Genomic DNA, 22613 nt, shown 5'->3' with positions numbered 1-22613 from the left:
TATAATGATATTGGCACTGTCCTTGGATTTGATTGGTCCACACCCGAGACGGCTTTTCTTAGAGCCCCTTTAGTCTCCACTGGTGTTGGACCAGAAGACGCCAAAAGGCGTACAACTCAAACACAGCGCACCATCAGAGTATTGAGGGCTCGGGGTGAGCATTTACATTATGAGACCTCCTTTGCCAGTAACAAGATATAGTAATAGGTTTTACCCATAGTGTAAATGCTCACCCCGAGCCCTCAATACTGTGATGGTGCGCTGTTTTTGAGTTGTACGCCTTTTGGCGTCTTCTGGTCCAACACCAGTGGAGACTTAAGGGACTCTAAGAAAAGCCGTCTCTGGTGTGGACCAATCAAATTCAAGGACAGTGCCAATATCATTATCAGAGTTGTCTCTCTTTTTTGTTTGCATTTTTGACTGCTTGTGTTGTGGTTATTGCAAACATGACGCCTTGAATAAATAAAGGTGTCAGTTTTTGTGCCAGTTAAAAGGGTAAAAACCTATTCCTATATCTTGTTACTGTTAAAAGAGGTCTCATAATGTAAATGCTCACCCCGAGCCCTCAATACTCTGATGGTGCGCTGTTTTTGAGTTGTACGCCTTTTGGCCCAACACCAGTGGAGACTTAAGGGGCTCTAAGAAAAGCCGTCTCTGGTGTGGACCAATCAAATTCAAGGACAGTGCCAATATCATTATCAGAGTTGTCTCTCTTTTTTGTTTGCATTTTTGACTGCTTGTGTTGTGGCTATTGCAAACATGACGCCTTGAATAAAGGCGTCAGTTTTTTTTGTGCCAGTTAAAAGGGGTAAAAACCCGTCACTGCAACCTCTGCCTGCTTGTGTAATCTCGCCGACGCGCGGAATTATTCCGCGCCTCTACCTTGGGAACGACGCGCTGCCCCTGGGGGGCCCAGACTTGTCCCCCCACGCCTCTCCTTTTAGGCCAACTCCTTCCCGAACCTTCTCACGCCCCCCCCCCAAACTCTCCTCGTCCAACGCTCGTGGCCCCCGCTCCCACCGGGGCGGTCGTCTTCGCGATGCCGCCTTCGACGGTCGGGATCTCACCTTAGCCCCCCCCCCCCCGCCCCCGGTAGGCCTCGCCCCCCGCGCCCAAGGTGGAGGAAAATCCCCCCCCTCTCTCTCTCTCTCTCTTGGTCCACTTGCCCGGCAGTCCCGTCAGCTTGAGGAATTTGGGTCGCTACGCATTTTCGTAGCGCGGTCCGTGTGTCTGTGTGTGTGTCTGTGTGTGTGTCTGTGTGTCAGTGTGTGTGTCTGTGTGTGTGTGTGTCTGTGTGTGTGTCTGTGTGTCAGTGTGTGTGTCTGTGTGTGTGTGTGTCTGTGTGTGTGTCTGTGTGTCTGTGTGTGTGTCTGTCTGTGTGTATGTGTGTGTGTGTCTGTGTGTTTTGTGTTGTCGGTGTCTGTGGGGAGCGGTAGTGTAGTGGTTAGTGCTACGCTGTGCTATGAACCTGGCGACCCGGGTTCGATTCCCGCTCACGGCCAACACCAGTGACGATTATCTGAACCGGTCCCGGGCCTCCCCTAGGTCGACTCAGCCTCAAATGAGTACCTGGTGCTGTGTAGTAAACATCGCCACTAGGGAGACAAAGGTGGTCGGGCGTGGTGCTGGCCACCCACCCCCTCGTGTACCGTTCCGGCCTTCATAGGTGCTCGCTAACAGCACTTGCCCCTACAGTCTGTTAAGGCTATATGGGGGATCTTTGTCTTTGTTGTCTGTGTGTTTGTGTGTGACTGTGTGTGTGTGTGACTGTGTGTGTGTGACTGTGTGTGTCTGTGTGTGTGTGACTGTGTGTGTGACTGTGTGTGTGTCTGTGTGTGTATCTGTGTGTGTGCGTGTGTGTGACTGTGTGTGACTGTGTGTTTGTGTGTGTGACTGTGTGTTTGTGTGTGTGTGTCTGTGTGTGTCTGTGTGTGTGTGTCTGTTTGTGTGTGTGTGTCTGTGTGTGACTGTGTGTTTGTGTGTCTGTGTGTGTGTGTGTGTGACTGTGTGTGACTGTGTGTGTGTCTGTGTGTGTCTGTGTGTGTCTGTGTGTCTGTGTCTGTGTGTGTGTGTATCTGTGTGTGTGTGTGTATCTGAGTGTGTGTGTGTGTCTCTGTGTGTGTGTCTGTGTGTCTGTGTGTGTGTGTGTGTGTATCTGTGTGTGTCTGTCTGTGTGACTGTGTGTGTGACTGTGTGTCTGTGTGTGTCTGTGTGTGCGTGCTGTCGTGTCGCGCCTCAAGTCGGCCCGCCAGTCTCCGGAGCGGGTGGCCGTGCATCGGAAGCTGTCCACGCCGGACACGCCCACGAGAGCCCCGCACTTGGATCTGCCGCGCACGTGCGTGACGCCCCCCCTGCACGGCGGCGTCGTTGTTGTTGTGTCGTTGTGTTGTGTTGTCGGTGTTTTTGTGTTGTGTTGTGTCGTTGCTGTGTTGTTGTGTTGTTGTTGTCGTGTTGTGTTGTTGTGTCGTTGTTGTGTTGTTGTGTCGGTGTTTTTGTGTTGTCGGTGTTGTGTTGTCGTTGTGTTGTCGGTGTTGTTTTTGTGTTGTCGTTGTTGTGTTGTTTTTGTGTTGTTTTTGTGTTGTCGGTGTTTTTGTGTTGTCGGTGTTGTCGTTGTGTTGTCGGTGTTGTTTTGTGTTGTCGTTGTTGTGTTGTTTTTGTGTTGTTTTTGTGTTGTCGTTGTTGTGTTGTTTTTGTGTTGTTTTTGTGTTGTCGTTGTTGTGTTGTTGTGTTGTTTTTGTGTTGTTGTTTTTGTGTTATTTTGTGTTGTCATTGTTGTGTTGTTTTTGTGTTGTTTTGTGTTGTTGTTGTGTTGTTGTGTTGTTTTTGTGTTGTTTTGTGTTGTCGTTGTTGTGTTGTTGTGTTGTTTTTGTGTTGTTTTGTGTTGTCGTTGTGTTGTTTTTGTGTTGTTTTTGTGTTGTCGTTGTTGTGTTGTTGTGTTGTTTTTGTGTTGTCGGTGTTGTCGGTGTTGTGTTGTTGTCGGTGTTGTGTTGTTTTTGTGTTGTGTTGTCGGTGTTGTTTTTGTGTTGTCGTTGTGTTGTCCTATCATCTCATAGAGTCCCTGGCACGTAATAATAACATGCTACTCGGTTGCAGTGGGGGTCGCAGAATGCCGATTTATTACCAATAAACCCCAATGATCCGATCGAAATTAGCGATTTCGATCGGATCATTGGGGGGGCACGTGCCACCCCACCCCCCCCCCCCCCCCCCCCCCCCCCCCCCACCACCACCACCACCACCACCGGCTCTGCCAGACGCGTGATGTTGATTCTAAATGCGGAGGTGGGAAAATCGCGGAGACAAATCCGAACGCGGCCACAGGGGGAGAGAGAGAGGGAGAGAGAAACCGCAAACGCCAAATATTGCAACAAGTATCGGGGGTCGGGATCGTAACCACGGATAATGCAGATGGGGGCGGTGAAATCGGTCGCATTTCTAAATGATGAAAACAAGAAGCCTCATGCCCAAGACGATCTTTCCAGCCGTTGCGACATCCGCCCGCCTCATTGCCCCGGGTGATCTCTCTCTCTGTCTCTCTGCCGTGAGCGCCGACCAGGGCGGTGCCTGGGAGGCCTCCACCACCCCCCTCACTGTCTGCCTGGGATCCACGCACAGCCACGATTCTTACTCCGGGTGTTTGGTTTTTACCTTGCAGGAGTTCCTTTCACAAGCCCAGATCGGATGAGGGTAAGACACGCCATCGCACCTTCGCCGGCGATACAGCGCCTGCCTGGCACGGTTCTAAAGCTAACCTCCCTTTTTTCCACCGGCGATACAGCGCCAGCCTAGCACGGTTCTAAAGCTACCTCCCTTTTTCCACCGGCGATACAGCGCCTGCCTGGCACGGTTCTCTAGCTACCTCCCTTTTTTCCACCGGCGATACAGCGCCATCCTGGCACGGTTCTAAAGCTACCTCCCTTTTTCCACCGGCGATACAGCGCCAGCCTGGCACGGTTCTAAAGCTACCTCCCTTTTTCCACCGGCGATACAGCGCCAGCCTAGCACGGTTCTCTGGTTACCTCCCTTTTTCCACCGGCGATACAGCGCCAACCTAGCTCGGTTCTCTGGCTACCTTACTATTTTGTGTGGAACATTGCTCCACACGCTGTTGTACCACCGCCTTCTCCTGACCAGAGCCAGGGGGGGTACGGCTCCTCCTCGACACCCACCCACAGATGGAACAGATGGAGATTAGTCCACCCACGGGGTAGAAGGGAGCGAGATGGAACAGATGGAGATTAGTCCACACACGGTGTAGAAGGTGGAGTGAGATGGAACAGATGGAGATTAGTCCACACACGGTGTAGAAGGTGGAGTGAGATGGAACAGATGGAGATTAGTCCACACACGGTGTAGAAGGGAGCGAGATGGAACAGATGGAGATTAGTCCACACACGGGGTATAAGGGATCGAGATGGAACAGATGGAGATTAGTCCACACACGGGTAGAAGGGAGTGAGATGGAACAGATGGAGATTAGTCCACACACGGGGTAGAAGGGAGTGAGATGGAACAGATGGAGATCAGCCCACACACGGGTATAGAAGGGAGCGAGATGGAACAGATGGGGATCAGTCCACCCACACTGTTGCTGTGCCACAGGGAAGAAGAAGAAATCTTTCTGGACGAACTTCCAGAAGAGCCGGGAGGCCGAGGAGACTCCAGCCACAGGTGCTGTAACACGCGTGTGGGTGACGTGTGCGCGTGTGTGTGTGTGTATATCCATGAGTACGCAGTGCGGTGTGTGTAGTAAACATCGCTAGCACTGGGAGAAACAAAGGCGGCCGGGCGTCGTGGTGCTGGACACTAGAGGCTACACGGGGGACCTTTGTCTTTGTGTGTTCATAGGTAGCTGCTGCTACTCGCTACTAACAGCACTTGGCCCTACAGTCTTTTAGAGGCTACACGGGGGACCTTTGTCTTTGTGTGTTCATAGGCAGCTGCTGCTACTCGCTACTAACAGCACTTGCCCCTACAGTCTGCTAGAGGCTACACGGGGGACCTTTGTCTTTGTGTGTTCATAGGTAGCTGCTGCTACTCGCTACTAACAGCACTTGGCCCTACAGTCTTTTAGAGGCTACACGGGGGATCTTTGTCTTTGTGTGTTCATAGGCAGCTGCTGCTACTCGCTACTAACAGCACTTGCCCCTACAGTCTGCTAGAGGCTACACGGGGGACCTTTGTCTTTGTGTGTTCATAGGCAGCTGCTGCTACTCGCTACTAACAGCACTTGCCCCTACGGTCTGCGAAGAGGCTACACGGGGGATCTTTGTCTTTGTGTGTTCATAGGCAGCTGCTGCTACTCGCTACTAACAGCACTTGCCCCTACGGTCTGCGAAGAGGCTACACGGGGGACCTTTGTCTTTGTGTGTTCATAGGCAGCTGCTGCTACTCGCTACTAACAGCACTTGCCCCTACGGTCTGCGAAGAGGCTACACGGGGGATCTTTGTCTTTGTGTGTTCATAGGTAGCTGCTGCTACTCGCTACTAACAGCACTTGCCCCTACGGTCTGCTAGAGGCTACACGGGGGATCTTTGTGTGTTCATAGGTAGCTGCTGCTACTCGCTACTAACAGCACTTGCCCCTCCCCTAGGCCTCCTCCCCTAGGGTGACTGGGCCCCCAAATGAATTTCCTGGTGCAGTTAGTAAAAGTGTCCCAAAAATAAGTAACATTTTTAAAAAACACTTTTTTCGTTGTTTTTTTATAGAAACTCGCGCGCTTTAATGCAGTGTGCCGCACTAAGCAACGGAAGTGGGTCCCACCGAAGTTTGCCGTGACGTAAGGCGACCGTGGGCCAATTGCAGCCAGCGTCGAGTTTTAACCGTGCACAATTGGACCCAGGACGAAACATAGCCCGCGTATATTACAAGCAACAACAAAAAAATTAACGTTTTCAAAAAGAAAAATAAATACGTATATACGTTTTCTGATGGAATATAGTTTTATTGCCCAGCGGCATGACATAAAGTGTAGCCGAGTTTGCAGTCGGCACCACATGGTGGTAAGTGGGTTCAAATCGAGTCGCGAAGATTTGAGGACGACAACAACGACAGACGGGAGTGAGTATACATTAACGAAAGCTTTAATTCTTTATTTATATTCTTAGCTCTTTCGGTGAAGTCACCACGTTGAAGGGAAACAATAAAATAATAACAGGTCCCTGCAGGGGGTGGGCTGGTAGGGCAAGTCTCTACGCTGTCCTTTGCTGATTTTACACCCCAACAGCACGAGATTTCACTTCGTTAAAGTATTGAAAGGGGACGGACGGACACATTAATCTATTGCAGGCTGGTACACTCAGTTCACAACTTCGTTACTACCAGTATAAAGGATGTCAGTGACAAGAGAGTGACTCTGAATGACGTCACTCACGTGGTTAAATAAAGGATGTCAGTGACAAGAGAGTGACTCTGAATGACGTCACTCACGTGGTTAAATAAAGGATGGCAGTGACAAGAGAGTGACTCTCAATGACGCCACTCACGTGGTTAAATAAAGGATGACAGTCACACGAGATTTCACTTCGTTAAAGTATTGAAAGGGGACGGACGGACGGACACATTAATCTATTGCAGGCTGGTACACTCAGTTCACAACTTCCTTCCTACCAGTATAAATATATATATAAAACAATAAAAATTCTCACGACGTTTCGACCACAACACAAACGGTTGACAGTTTGTGTTATGGTCGACCGGTCGAAACGTGATAATTTTTTTTATTGTTTGATATTTATTTTATTGTTTCCCTTCAACGTGGTGACTTTACCGAAAGAGCTAAGAATATGAATTACTGCAGTCACGAAAGCTTTAAATAAAAAAAAATAGGTGGACTGACTAGTCCTTCTAAATAAACTGCCAAATCGCTGTGCGTGGCGCTGACGTTTTTTATAAATAAATTAATACAACGTTTAAAAATAAACAAATGAATGCGAACCGACACACCTGATGACGACGGTTTGTGTTATGGTCGAAACGTCGTGAGAATTTTTTTTTATTGTTTTATATATATGTTTTATATTATTTTATTGTTTCCCCTTCAACGTGGTGACTTTACCGAAAGAGCCAAGAGTACGAATCACTGCAGTCACGAAAGCTTCAAATCAAAACTTTAATTCCTCATTGAATCGAAAGCGTTGAAGAGCATAGACGCACTGGGGGAGACAAAGGCGGCCGTGGTTTTTTTTTCGCTGGCGGTACCCACAGCCACACACACGTACACACCACCGCCGCCTTTTGCCCACAAGAGGCAGCCGCGATCTCAACGGAAGTCACGTGCCAGCGAGATGTTGGCTGCCTCGCCCGTCATGCAGGAGAGGGGTGGGAGAGGGTCACGTGGGTTCGATCAGCGAGCCCGACGCCTCTGCCCGTTATATTTGCGCGTCTCCTCTGCCCGTGGTCGCGCGTCCCCAGACTGGTTTGGCTCCTGCTACAAATTTCCACGCGGCGACGACGATGATGTTGATGATGACGACGATGACGACGATGATGACGATAATGACGACGACGACGATGACGATGATGATCATGACGACGACGATGACGACGATGATGATGACGATGATGACGATGACGATGACGATGACGACGATGACGACGATGACGACGACGACGATGACGATGATGATCATGACGACGATGACGATCATGACGATGACGACGACGACAAGCCACCACTTGATTGAGCCGCTCTCATTTGTGGTAGCCAGTTGGCTTCTGCAAATGAGACAGCTCAGTGGGGAGCCCCTTGCCTGGTCAGATAAACAATCGTTTTGAAGAGTTTTTAGTGTTTTGTTAATGCTACCTGGGGGCTGGGGGCGGTGGTGACCCTTTGCCTGGTCAGATAAACAATCGTTTTGAAGAGTTTATAGTGGTTTTTAATGCTACCTGGGGGCTGGGGGCGGTGGTGACCCTTTGCCTGGTCAGATAAACAATCGTTTTGAAGAGTTTATAGTGGTTTTTAATGCTACCTGGGGGTTGGGGGTGGTGGTGACCCTTTGCCTGGTCAGATAAACAATCGTTTTGAAGAGTTTATAGTGGTTTGTTAATGCTACCTGGGGGCTGGGGTGGTGACCCTTTGCCTGGTCAGATAAACAATCGTTTTGAAGAGTTTATAGTGGTTTTTAATGCTACCTGGGGGCTGGGGTGGTGGTGACCCTTTGCCTGGTCAGATAAACAATCGTTTTGAAGAGTTTATACTGGTTTTTAATGCTACCTGGGGGCTGGGGTGGTGACCCTTTGCCTGGTCAGATAAACAATCGTTTTGAAGAGTTTATAGTGGTTTGTTAATGCTACCTGGGGGCTGGGGGTGGTGGTGACCCTTTGCCTGGTCAGATAAACAATCGTTTTGAAGAGTTTATAGTTGTTTGTTAATGCTACCTGGGGGCTGGGGGTGGAGGTGACCCTTTGCCTGGTCAGATAAACAATCGTTTTGAAGAGTTTATAGTGGTTTGTTAATGATACCTGGTGGCTGGGGGTGTGGTGACCCTTTGCCTGGTCAGATAAACAATCGTTTTGAAGAGTTTATAGTGGTTTTTAATGCTACCTGGGGGCTGGGGTGGTGACCCTTTGCCTGGTCAGATAAACAATCGTTTTGAAGAGTTTATAGTGGGTTTTAATGCTACCTGGGGGCTGGGGTGGTGACCCTTTGCCTGGTCAGATAAACAATCGTTTTGAAGAGTTTATAGTGGGTTTTAATGCTACCTGGGGGCTGGGGGTGATGGTGACCCTTTGCCTGGTCAGATAAACAATCGTTTTGAAGAGTTTATAGTGTTTTTTTTAATGCTACCTGGGGGCTGGGGGGTGGTGACCCTTTGCCTGGTCAGATAAACAATCGTTTTGAAGAGTTTATAGTGGTTTGTTAATGCTACCTGGGGGCTGGGGGTGATGGTGACCCTTTGCCTAGTCAGATAAACAATCGTTTTGAAGAGGTTTTAGTGGTTTTTAATGCTACCTGGGGGTTGGGGGTGGTGACCCTTTGCCTGGTCAGATAAACAATCGTTTTGAAGAGTTTATAGTGGTTTTTAATGCTACCTGGGGGCTGGTGGTGGTGGTGACCCTTTGCCTGGTCAGATAAACAATCGTTTTGAAGAGTTTATAGTGGTTTTTAATGATACCTGGGGGCTGGGGGTGGTGGTGACCCTTTGCCTGGTCAGATAAACAATCGTTTTGAAGAGTTTTTAGTGGTTTGTTAATGCTACCTGGGGGCTGGGGGTGGTGGTGACCCTTTGCCTGGTCAGATAAACAATCGTTTTGAAGAGTTTTTAGTGGTTTGTTAATGCTACCTGGGGGTTGGGGTGGTGGTGACCCTTTGCCTGGTCAGATAAACAATCGTTTTGAAGAGTTTATAGTGGTTTTTAATGCTACCTGGGGGCTGGGGTGGTGGTGACCCTTTGCCTGGTCAGATAAACAATCGTTTTGAAGAGTTTATAGTGGTTTTTAATGCTACCTGGGGCCTGGGGGCTGGGGATGGTGACCCTTTGCCTGGTCAGATAAACAATCGTTTTGAAGAGTTTTTAGTTGTTTGTTAATGCTACCTGGGGGCTGGGGGTGGTGGTGACCCTTTGCCTGGTCAGATAAACAATCGTTTTGAAGAGTTTATAGTTGTTTGTTAATGCTACCTGGGGGCTGGGGTGGTGGTGACCCTTTGCCTGGTCAGATAAACAATCGTTTTGAAGAGTTTATAGTTGTTTGTTAATGCTACCTGGGGGCTGGGGGTGGTGGTGACCCTTTGCCTGGTCAGATAAACAATCGTTTTGAAGAGTTTATAGTGGTTTTTAATGCTACCTGGGGGCTGGGGTGGTGGTGACCCTTTGCCTGTGAAGGTTTCGTCGGCTTCGCGGCGGACGTGGGGGTTAGCGGATCGGAGCGGGAGCAGCTGTCGCGGGCCGTGGGGGAGGGCAAGCTCACCATCAGCCAGGCGCTGGCACAGGTACCCAGCGTGGCACCTCCTGAACCCCGCTAGCGCCCACAGGGACCCACAGGTACCCACAGGTACCCAATGTGACACCACCTGAACCCCGCTAGCGCCCACAGGGACCCAACGTGACACCTCCTGAACCCCGCTAGCACCCACAGGGACCCACAGGTACCCAATGTGACACCTCCTGAACCCCGCTAGCACCCACAGGGACCCACAGGGACCCAATGTGACACCTCCTGAACCCCGCTAGCGCCCACAGGTACCCACAGGGACCCACAGGTACCCACAGGTACCCAACGTGACACCTCCTGAACCCCACTAGCACCCACAGGGACCCACAGGTACCCACAGGGACCCACAGGTACCCACAGGGACCCACAGGTACCCAATGTGACACCTCCTGAACCCCGCTAGCGCCCACAGGGACCCACAGGGACCCACAGGTACCCACAGGTACCCAATGTGAGACCTCCTGAACCCCGCTAGCACCCACAGGTACCCACAGGTACCCAATGTGACACCTCCTGAACCCCGCTAGCGCCCACAGGGACCCACAGGTACCCACAGGTACCCAATGTGACACCTCCTGAACCCCGCTAGTGCCCACAGGGACCCACAGGTACCCAATGTGATACCTCCTGAACCCCGCTAGCGCCCACAGGGACCCACAGGTACCCAATGTGACACCACCTGAACCCCGCTAGCGCCCACAGGTACCCAACGTGACACCTGAACCCCGCTAGCGCCCACAGGGACCCACAGGTACCCACAGGTACCCAATGTGACACCTCCTGAACCCCGCTAGCGCCCACAGGGACCCGCAGGGACCCAATGTGACACCTCCTGAACCCCGCTAGCGCCCACAGGGACCCACAGGTACCCACCAGTGCCGGTTGGCCACGTATCATTGGTCGGTTCTGCGTGATTTATTCGGGTGCCCCCACCTCTCGCCCCCCACTGCCCCCCCCCCACCACCACCACCGTGCCCCCCCCCACCACCGTGCCCCCCAGCTGGAGCAGGGCAGGGGTCAGAGGGAGAGAGCGCCGAGTTTCACCTCACGGAGCCGCTCCTGGGAGAGCTGCTTCTCCACTGACCACGTGAGGCCCATCACCACCGTCACCACCGTCACCACCGTCGCCACCGTCACCACCGTCACCACCGTCACCACCGTTATCAACATCACCACCGTTATCAACATCGTCACTACCATCACCACCGTCACTACCGTTATCAACATCACCATCACCACCGTCACCACCGTCACCACCGTCACCACCGTCACCACCGTCACCACCGTCACCACCGTCACCACCGTCACCACCGTCACCACCGTCACCACCGTCACCATCGTCACCACCGTCACCACCGTCACTCCCGTTATCAACATCACCGTCACCACCGTCACCACCGTTTCCAACATCACCGTCACCACCGTCACCACCGTCACTACCGTCACCACCGTCACCACCATTATCAACATCGTCACTACCATCACCACCGTCACCACCGTCACCATCGTCACCACCGTCACTCCCGTTATCAACATCACCGTCACCACCGTCACCACCGTCACCACCGTCACCACCGTCACCACCGTTATCAACATCACCGTCACCACCATCACTACCGTCACCACCGTCACCACCATTATCAACATCGTCACTACCATCACCACCGTCACCACCGTCACCACCGTCACCACCGTTATCAACATCACCACCGTCACTACCGTCACCACCGTCACCACCGTCACCACCGTCACCACCGTTATCAACATCGTCACTACCGTCACCACCGTCACTACCGTCACCACCGTCGCCACCATCGCTACCGTCACCACTGTCACCACCGTCACCACCGTCACCACCGTTATCAACATCACCGTCACCACCATCACCACCGTCACTACCGTTATCAACATCAACATCATCGCCACCGTCACTACCGTCACTCCCGTTATCAACATCATCGCCACCATCACTACCGTCACTACCGTCACTACCGTTATCAACATCATCGCCACCGTCACTACCGTCATCAACATCATCGCCACCGTCACTACCGTCACTCCCGTTATCAACATCATCGCCACCGTCACTACCATCACTCCTGTTATCAACATCATCATCACCATCACTCCCGTTATCAACATCACCACCATCACTACCATCACTCCCGTTATCAACATGATCACCATCACCATCACTCATGTTATCAACATCATCACCACCATCACCATCACTCCCGTTATCAACATCATCACCACCACCATCACCATCACTCCCGTTATCAACATCATCACCACCACCATCACTCCCGTTATCAACATCATCACCACCATCATCACCACCACCATCACTCCTGTTATCAACATCATCACCAACATCATCACCACCACCATCACTACCGTTATCAACATCATCACAATCATCATCACCACCACCATCACTCCCGTTATCACCATCATCACCATCACTACCATTATCAACACCACCATCATCATCACCATCATCACCAACGTCACTATCATCACCTCCACCGTGTTGCCTGTGACCGTGTTGCCTGTGACCGTGTTGCCTGTGACTGTTGCCTGTGACCGTGTTGCTGTGACCGTGTTGCCTGTGACCGTGTTGCCTGTGACTGTTGCTGTGACTGTGTTGCTGTGACTGTTGCCTGTGACTGTTGCCTGTGACTGTTGCCTGTTACTGTTGCCTGTGACCGTGTTGCTGTGACCGTGTTGCCTGTGACCGTGTTGCTGTGACCGTGTTGCTGTGACTGTTGCCTGTGACTGTTGCCTGTGACTGTTGCCTGTGACTGTTGCTGTGACTGTTGCTGTGACTGTTGCTGTGACTGTTGCTGTGACTGTGTTGCCTGTGACCGTGTTGCTGTGACTGTTGCCTGTGACCGTGTTGCCTGTGACTGTTGCTGTGACTGTGTTGCTGTGACCGTGTTGCCTGTGACCGTGTTGCCTGTGACCGTGTTGCCTGTGATTGTGTTGCCTGTGACCTTGTTGCCTGTGACCGTGTTGCCTGTGACCGTGTTGCCTGTGACCGTGTTGCCTGTGACCGTGTTGCCTGTGACTGTGTTGCCTGTGACCGTGTTGCCTGTGACTGTTGCCTGTGACTGTTGCCTGTGACTGTTGCCTGTGACTGTGTTGCTGTGACTGTTGCCTGTGACTGTGTTGCCTGTGACTGTGTTGCCCTTGACCGTGTTGCCTGTGACCGTGTTGCCTGTGACTGTTGCTGTGACCGTGTTGCTGTGACTGTTGCCTGTGACTGTTGCCTGTGACTGTTGCCTGTGACTGTTGCTGTGACTGTTGCCTGTGACTGTTGCCTGTGACTGTTGCCTTGACTGTTGCTGTGACTGTTGCTGTGACTGTTGCCTGTGACTGTTGCTGTGACTGTGTTGCCTGTGACCGTGTTGGCTGTGACTGTGTTGCCTGTGACCGTGTTGCCTGTGACTGTGTTGCCTGTGACCGTGTTGCCTGTGACTGTTGCCTGTGACCGTGTTGCCTGTGACTGTTGCCTGTGACCGTGTTGCCTGTGACTGTTGCCTGTGACTGTTGCAGCAGGCGGGGGGCAGTCCCCAGGCACGGCGCCGTGCACCCCGGGAGCTGATCAAGGTGGACGATAAGCGTAGGGCGACCTGCCGCGGTGAGCCACAACCACAACAACAACCACAACATCAACAACATCAACAACAACAACCACAACAACAACAACATCAACAACAACAAATAACAACATCAACCACAACAACAACATCAACAACAACAACACCACTACCACCACTACCATCACCATCATCATCACCATCACCACCACTACCATCACCATCACCACCGCCATCACCACCACCATCACCACTATCACCACCACCATCATCACCACCACCACCATCGCCACCGCCACCATCACCACTATCACCATCACCACCACCACCGCCATCACCACCACCATCACCACTATCAACCACCACCATCATCACCACCACCACCATCGCCACCGCCACCATCGCCACTGCCATCACCACCACCATCGCCATCACCACCACCGCCACCACTATCACCACCACCATTGCCGCCACCACCGCCACCATCACCACCATCGCCGCCATCGCCACCACCACCATCGCCACCACCATCGCCACCGCTATTGCTAACACCACCACCACCATCGCCACCGCCACCACCATCGCCGCCATCGCCACCACCATCGCCACCGCTATTGCTAACACCACCACCACCATCGCCACCACTAACGTCACCACCACCACTAACACCACGACCATCGCCACTAACGCCACCACGAACGCCACTAGCACCACCACCATCGCCACCACTAACGCCACCACCGGCACCACTACCAGCAACAAGAAGAATAGTAACAGTAGCATCATCATGATCATCAGCAGCAGCGTCACCAGTAGCATCAGTAGTAGCAGCAGTAGTAGTAGTAGCAGCAGTAGTAGTAGCAACAGTAGTAGTAGTAGCAGCAGCAGTAGTAGTAGCAGCAGCAGCAGTAGCAGCAGCAGTAGTAGTAGTAGTCGTGGCATCAACAGGAGCATCAGCAGTAGCAGCAGTAGCAGCAGCAGTAGCAGCAGCAGTAGCAGCAGCAGCAGTAGTATCAGCAGCAGCAGTAGTATCAGCAGCAGCAGTAGTATCAGCAGCAGCAGCAGTATCAGCAGCAGCAGTAGTAGCAGCAGCAGCAGTAGTATCGGCAGTAGTATCAGCAGCAGCAGTAGTATCAGCAGCAGCAGTAGTATCAGCAGTATCAGCAGCAGCAGTATCAGCAGCAGCAGTATCAGCAGCAGCAGCAGTAGTATCAGCAGTAGTGGCAGCAGCAGCAGTAGTGTCAGCAGCAGCAGTAGTATCGGTAGTAGTATCAGCAGTAGTAGTAGCAGCAGCAGCAGTAGTATCAGCAGCAGCAGTAGTATCAGCAGCAGCAGCAGTAGTATCAGCAGTAGTAGCAGCAGCAGCAGTAGTATCAGCAGCAGTAGTATCGGTAGTAGTATCAGCAGCAGTAGTAGCAGCAGCAGCAGTAGTATCAGCAGCAGCAGCAGTAGTATCAGCAGCAGCAGCAGTAGTATCAGCAGCAGCAGTAGTATCAGCAGTAGTATCAGCAGCAGTAGTATCAGCAGCGGCAGCAGCAGTAGTATCAGCAGTAGTATCAGCAGCAGCAGTAGTATCAGCAGCAGTATCAGCAGCAGCAGCAGTATCAGCAGCAGCAGTAGTATCAGCAGCAGCAGCAGTAGTATCAGCAGCAGCAGTAGTATCAGCAGTAGTATCAGCAGCAGTAGTATCAGCAGCAGTATCAGCAGCAGCAGTAGTATCAGCAGCAGCAGTAGTATCAGCAGCAGTAGTATCAGCAGCAGTAGTATCAGCAGCAGTAGTATCAGCAGCAGCAGTATCAGCAGTAGTATCAGCAGTAGTAGTATCAGCAGCAGTAGTATCAGCAGCACTATCATCAGCAGCAGCAGCAGTATCAGCAGCAGCGGCACCATCGACGCCACCGGTAACCCAACGGCTGCCCCCGACCCCGGCGTGTGCGTGCGAGCGTGTAGACGTGTACGCACGCGTCGTGCGGACGCCGCGTGGCGGAGACCCCTCCTCCTCCACCTCCTCCGCCACCTCCTCCTCCGCCACCTCCTCCGCCACCTCCTCCTCCGCCACCTCCTCCTCCGCCGCCGTCGCCATGCCGACGGCGAGCGGCGGCGGCGGCGACGTGCACAGCGCGGCCACGCTGGAGTTCGACCGCTCCGCCGCCTCCTGGCGCTCGCAGCTCGCCCGTGAGTCTCCGCTGCCGTGGTCTATCCACTGCTAGGCGGTGATGGAGGCCTCCCGCTAGCCTCCATGATCATCGTCATCATCAGCCGTGGTCTATCCACTGCTAGGCGGTGATGGAGGCCTTGTCCCCCTAGCCTCCATGATCATCGTCATCATCAGCCGTGGTCTATCCACTGCTAGGCGGTGATGAAGGCCTCCCCCTAGCCTCCATGATCATCGTCATCATCAGCCGTGGTCTATCCACTGCTAGGCGGTGATGGAGGCCTTGTCCCCCTAGCCTCCATGATCATCGTCATCATCAGCCGTGGTCTATCCACTGCTAGGCGGTGATGGAGGCCTTCTCCCCCTAGCCTCCATGATCATCGTCATCATCAGCCGTGGTCTATCCACTGCTAGGCGGTGATGGAGGCCTCGCTCGTTCCCCTAGCCTCCATGATCATCGTCATCATCAGCCGTGGTCTATCCACTGCTAGGCGGTGATGGAGGCCTTCTCCCCCTAGCCTCCATGATCATCGTCATCATCAGCCGTGGTCTATCCACTGCTAGGCGGTGATGGAGGCCTCGCTCGTTCCCCTAGCCTCCATGATCATCGTCATCATCAGCCGTGCTCGATCCACTGCTAGGCGGTGATGGAGGCCTTCCGCTAGCCTCCATGATCATCGTCATCATCAGCCGTGGTCTATCCACTGCTAGGCGGTGATGGAGGCCTTGTCCCCCTAGCCTCCATGATCATCGTCATCATCAGCCGTGGTCTATCCACTGCTAGGCGGTGATGGAGGCCTTCTCCCCCTAGCCTCCATGATCATCGTCATCATCAGCCGTGCTCGATCTACTGCTAGGCGGTGATGAAGGCCTCCTCCTAGCCTCCATGATCATCGTCATCATCAGCCGTGGTCTATCCACTGCTAGGCGGTGATGAAGGCCTCCCCCTAGCCTCCATGATCATCGTCATCATCAGCCGTGGTCTATCCACTGCTAGGCGGTGATGGAGGCCTTGTCCCCCTAGCCTCCATGATCATCGTCATCATCAGCCGTGGTCTATCCACTGCTAGGCGGTGATGGAGGCCTTCTCCCCCTAGCCTCCATGATCATCGTCATCATCAGCCGTGGTCTATCCACTGCTAGGCGGTGATGGAGGCCTCGCTCGTTCCCCTAGCCTCCATGATCATCGTCATCATCAGCCGTGGTCTATCCACTGCTAGGCGGTGATGGAGGCCTTCTCCCCCTAGCCTCCATGATCATCGTCATCATCAGCCGTGGTCTATCCACTGCTAGGCGGTGATGGAGGCCTCGCTCGTTCCCCTAGCCTCCATGATCATCGTCATCATCAGCCGTGCTCGATCCACTGCTAGGCGGTGATGGAGGCCTTCCGCTAGCCTCCATGATCATCGTCATCATCAGCCGTGGTCTATCCACTGCTAGGCGGTGATGGAGGCCTTGTCCCCCTAGCCTCCATGATCATCGTCATCATCAGCCGTGGTCTATCCACTGCTAGGCGGTGATGGAGGCCTTCTCCCCCTAGCCTCCATGATCATCGTCATCATCAGCCGTGCTCGATCTACTGCTAGGCGGTGATGAAGGCCTCCTCCTAGCCTCCATGATCATCGTCATCATCAGCCGTGGTCTATCCACTGCTAGGCGGTGATGGAGGCCTTCCGCTAGCCTCCATGATCATCGTCATCATCAGCCGTGGTCTATCCACTGCTAGGCGGTGATGAAGGCCTTCTCCCTCTAGCCTCCATGATCATCGTCATCATCAGCCGTGGTCTATCCACTGCTAGGCGGTGATGGAGGCCTCGCTCGTCCCCCTAGCCTCCATGATCATCGTCGTCAGCCGTGCTCGATCCACTGCTGCATGAATGCCTCCTCTAGCCACCGCCACCACCACCACCATCTTCAGCCGTGGCCTATCCACTGCTGGATGGAGGCCTCCTCCCCCTAGCCTCCCACCTCTGCACAACAGGGCCAGGGTCAGGAACGCAACCCGGGCCGCTCTCTTCGCCGGGGTCGAGCGTCGGTAGCGGACGCCTCCTCTCGTGTCCTCTGCGACCTCTGCGACCTCTGTGACCTCCGTGACCTCCGCGACCTCTGTGACCCCCTCCAGCAGCGGTTGCCGCCGCCGCCGCCGCCGCCGCTAAGGCCGGGCAGGAGCTGGGGAGCCCTCGCGGACGGACGCACAGCCTGGCTGGACGCTATGGCCTCGTCAAGCCGAGCCGGCCCTGCGCCACTCGCACCGCCGACTCGGCAGGGGGAGGAGGTGGTGGAGGAGGTGGTGGAGGAGGTGGAGGAGGAGGTGGAGAGGGAGGAGGAGGAGGAGGTGGAGGAGGAGGAGGTGGAGAGGGAGGAGGAGGAGCGGGAGAGAAGACCGAAGGGAACCAATCGCGGCACGCAGTGATGCGGTCGCACTCGGTAACGATGATGCCAGACGCCACCACTGGAGCAGGAGAACCGGTTCACCCCCTCTGTCACCAGCACCACCACCAGCACTAGAACCAGAACCACCACCACCAACACCACCAACACCACCACCAACACCACCTGCTGGGTCAGCACCACTGGAGCAGGAGACCCGGTTCACCCCTCTGTCACCAACACCACCACCAGCACCACCAGCACCACCACCAGCACCACCACCAGCACCACCACCAGCACCACCAGCACCAGACAGAACCAACACCACCAACACCACCACCAGACAACCAACACCACCACCAACACCACCACCACCACCAACACCACCAACACCAGCACCACCACCAACACCAGCACCACCTGCTGGGTCAGCACCACTGGAGCAGGAGACCCGGTTCACCCCCTCTGTCACCAGCACCACCACCAGAACCACCACCAACACCACCACCAGCACCACCACCAACACCACCACAAGCACCAGCACCAGAACCACCAACACCACCACCAGCACCACCACCAGAACCACTACCAGACAGAACCAACACCACCAGCACCACCACCAGAACCACTACCAGCACCAGAACCACCGCCAACACTACCAACACAACCACCACCAGACAGAACCACCACCAACACCACCACCACCAGACAGCACCAGCACCACCACCAGACCCAGCACCACCACCACCAGACAGCACCAACACCACCAACACCACCAACACCACCAACACCAGACAGAACCACCACCAGCACCAACACCAGCACCAACACCAGCACCAACACCAGCACCAACACCAGCACCACCACTAGACAGAACCAACACCAGCACCACCAACACCAGCACCAGACAGAACCAACACCACCAATACCAGCACCACCAGACAGAACCACCACCACCAGCACCAACACCAGCACCACTACCAGCACCACCACCAACACCACCAACAATACCACCAGCAACACCACCAGCACCACCACCACCACCACCAGACAGCACCACCACCAAACAGCACCACCACCACCAGCACCACCACCAGAACCACCACCACCAACACCACCACCACCACCAGACAGCACCACCAACACCACCACCAACAGCACCAGACAACACCACCACGAACACCACCAGCACCACCACCAACACCACCAACACCAGCACCACCACCAGACAGCACCACCAGCACCACCACCACCAGCACCACCACCAACACCACCACCAGCACCAGACAACACCACCACCAACACCACCACCAACACCACCAGCACCACCACCACCAGACACCACCACCACCAGACACCAGCACCACCACCAGCTGACCTGCTGCCCTCTGTGCCACGCCCGCCGAGTGCAGAGGTCGAGCAGCTTCGGAGGCTTTGACTTCGTGACGCGGGCCATGGCAGAGGACGAGCAGCCACTCGTCCACGTCACCCCCTCCCACGTGAGCTCCACCTCACTCACTCACCCACTCACTCACCCACTCACTCACTCACCCACTCACTCACCCACCCACCCACTCACTCAATCACCCACTCACTCACTCACCCACCCACTCACTCAATCACCCACTCACTCACTCACCCACTCACTCACTCACTCACCCACTCCACTCACTCACTCACTCCCTACCTCACTCACCCACTCACTCACCCACTCACTCACCCACTCACTCACCCACTCACTCACCCACTCACTCACCCACTCACTCACCCACTCACTCACCCACTCACCTACTCATTCACCCACTCACTCACTCACCCACTCACTCACTCACCCACTCACTCACTCACTCACCCACTCACTCACCCACCCACTCACCCACTCACTCACCCACTCACTCACCCACTCACCCACTCACTCACTCACCCACTCACTCACTCACCCCCTACCTCACTTACTCCCCTCCCTCCCCTCCCTCCCTCCCCTCCCTCCCCTCCCTCCCCTCCCTCCCCTCCTTCCCTCCCTTCCCTCCCTCTCTCTCTCTCCCTCCACTCCTCCACCTCCTCTTCCCACTCCTCCTTCTCCCACTCCTCCTCCTCCCACTCCTCCTCCTCCTCCTCAACCTTTCCCTCCTCCTCCCCCACCATGCAGTGACCGTTCCAGGCGGGGGGGGGGGGGGGTCACCTCATCGCGCATCTGAAAAGCCGTTTTTGTCCGACGGCTATCCGCGCGGATGAGCCGGCCTTGCGTGACGGTTCATGCCCCCCCCCCACCCCTCCCCCCCACCCACCCCCCCATCTCCTCACCCCCCCCCCCCACTCACCTCTGCCTCCCCCGTGCCGCCTACCAGCCCCCCGATCGTGAGTCCCCCGCCAACGAGCACCCGTCCCCGGGGCTGATCCGGCGCGTGATGGCCTCCGTGCGTCGCAAGCTCCTCACCCCCTCGCCGCGGCACGACAAGGTGTGTGGGGGGCGTGGGCGGTGTGTGGGGGGCGTGGGCGGTGTGTGGGGGGCGTGGGCGGTGTGGGGGGCGTGGGCAGTGTGGGGGGCGTGGGCGGTGTGTGGGGGGCGTGGGCGGTGTGGGGGGTGTGGGCGGTGTGGGAGTAAGGAGGGGTGGAGGAGGGTGGTGGAGAAGTGGGAATGAGGTGATGCTGTGTGGCTTTACCCATTTAATGTATTGAGGTGAAGGGGTGGATGAGGAGGATTGGGAAGAGGTGAAGGGGGAGGAGGGTGGGAGGGGGGGAGGAGGGTGGGAGGGGGAGGAGGGTGGGAGGGGGAGGAGGGTGCGAGGGGGAGGAGACTGGGAGGGGGAGGAGACTGGGAGGGGGAGGAGACTGGGAGGGGGAGGAGACTGGGAGGGGGAGGAGACTGGGAGGGGGAGGAGACTGGGAGGGGGAGGAGACTGGGAGGGGGAGGAGACTGGGAGGGGGAGGAGACTGGGAGGGGGAGGAGACTGGGAGGGGGAGGAGACTGGGAGGGGGAGGAGACTGGGAGGGGGAGGAGACTGGGAGGGGGAGGGGACTGGGAGGGGGAGGAGACTGGGAGGGGGAGGAGTTGGAGGAGGAGGAGGAGGCAAATAGTCCTTGTGCCTACTCATTAATTCCTACAGGGATGGGGTCAGCCTTTGAAGAAGGACTTCTGATTCCGATGGCGGTGGATCGTGACTGCTGATGCTGATAGTGAATCCCCCCCCCCCCCCCCCCCCCGTCAAGCTCTCCCGGGCTCGGTTTGGGACAACCGTTGGGAGGGGAAATTAATGGGATCGGTGGAGAGCTGTGGGAAGTACGGGAAAGGATGGGGTTAGAAGGGGGGGAGGGTGGGGTTGTTCGGGGGTGGGTGTTGTCTGATCCGAGTGATTCCCTGATGCGGACGAAGCTCAAAACTCACCCCGTCCGGAACTCCGTTAACACCAGTACCTCCGACCACCGTGGCACGATTATGAGCGAGGAAAGGGGCTTATTTTTGCATCGTCCTTTCACTGTCCACTTTGGTCCACGCTGTTTCTAGCACCGGTGGAACGCTCCTCCCGGTATTGGGAAGCCACTGGGTCCGTGCACGTTTTAATCGCCCGGGTTGAAAAACAAACTCATTTCATTGCGACGCCTTTTTTGCGCTGGGTTTGTCGTGCTCCCCCACCCACGCCCACGCCTCCGTGGAGGGACGGATGGCGACGTACATCCTTCCAGATGCAATTCGGACGAGGCTCAAGACTCGCCCCCTCGCTGGATCTCCTCGGCGTAGACTAAGGATTGCGCGACCTCCCCGTGACCTCCCCGCGACCTTCCCCGCGACCCTTCCCCCGCGACCCCGTGTCTTTCTCTCGCCGGTGCCCGCAGGCCGCCTCCAGCGAGGCTGTGGGAGGCTTCTCTTCGTTCGGGCCTAGCGTGGGCTTCAGCCTGGGCCGCTCGCGCGACAGCCTGCAGTCCAGCGCAAGCAGCGGTAGCGCCTACAGCTGTGCCAGTGAGTTCAACCCTCGCCACCACCACCACGTAGCCCTTGGTCGACTGTTGGGGCAAGTGCTGTTAGCAAGTAGCAGCAGCAGCAGCGCCTACAGCTGTGCCAGTGAGTTCAGCCACCACCACCACCACCACCACGTAGCCCTTGGTCGACTGTTGGGGCAAGTGCTGTTAGCAAGTAGCAGCAGCAGCAGCGCCTACAGCTGTGCCAGTGAGTTCAACCCTCGCCACCACCACCACCACGTAGCCCTTGGTCGACTGTTGGGGCAAGTGCTGTTAGCAAGTAGCAGCAGCAGCAGCGCCTACAGCTGTGCCAGTGAGTTCAGCCACCACCACCACCACGTAGCCCTTGGTCGACTGTTGGGGCAAGTGCTGTTAGCAAGTAGTAGCAGCAGCAGCAGCAGCGGCGGCGCCTACAGCTGTGCCAGTGAGTTCAACCCTCGCCACCACCACCACCACCACGTAGCCCTTGGTGGACTGTTGGGGCAAGTGCTGTTAGCAAGTAGCAGCAGCAGCGCCTACAGCTGTGCCAGTGAGTTCAACCCTCGCCACCACCACCACCACCACGTAGCCCTTGGTCGACTGTTGGGGCAAGTGC

General features: G+C 55.1%; 1 protein-coding gene across 4 annotated transcripts in view; it reads left to right on the top strand.

The window, feature by feature from the left end:
* The window catches only part of LOC116956535 (uncharacterized), a 58639-nt gene that overhangs the window by 15349 nt on the left and 20677 nt on the right, over positions 1 to 22613 (top strand). For 3 of the 4 annotated variants that reach the window (XM_076054465.1, XM_076054468.1, XM_076054467.1), the window contains 11 exons: positions 2241 to 2335; positions 3656 to 3687; positions 4603 to 4671; positions 9826 to 9932; positions 10935 to 11021; positions 13493 to 13577; positions 15487 to 15711; positions 17814 to 18118; positions 19474 to 19560; positions 20410 to 20520; positions 21896 to 22019. In XM_076054465.1, the coding sequence (XP_075910580.1) occupies positions 2241 to 2335; positions 3656 to 3687; positions 4603 to 4671; positions 9826 to 9932; positions 10935 to 11021; positions 13493 to 13577; positions 15487 to 15711; positions 17814 to 18118; positions 19474 to 19560; positions 20410 to 20520; positions 21896 to 22019 (1327 nt within the window). The remainder of the gene's footprint in view (positions 1 to 2240; positions 2336 to 3655; positions 3688 to 4602; positions 4672 to 9825; positions 9933 to 10934; positions 11022 to 13492; positions 13578 to 15486; positions 15712 to 17813; positions 18119 to 19473; positions 19561 to 20409; positions 20521 to 21895; positions 22020 to 22613) is intronic. The other variant, XM_076054466.1, reaches the window with a different exon arrangement.

The sequence above is a fragment of the Petromyzon marinus genome, chromosome 66 (genome assembly GCF_048934315.1).
Source record: "Petromyzon marinus isolate PM22_M1 ecotype Great Lakes invasive population chromosome 66, UKy_Petmar_22M1.pri1.0, whole genome shotgun sequence".
Lineage (NCBI taxonomy): Eukaryota > Metazoa > Chordata > Hyperoartia > Petromyzontiformes > Petromyzontidae > Petromyzon > Petromyzon marinus.
The sequence above is the reverse complement of the archived record's forward strand: the minus strand, read 5'-3'. Positions and strand labels throughout refer to the sequence as shown.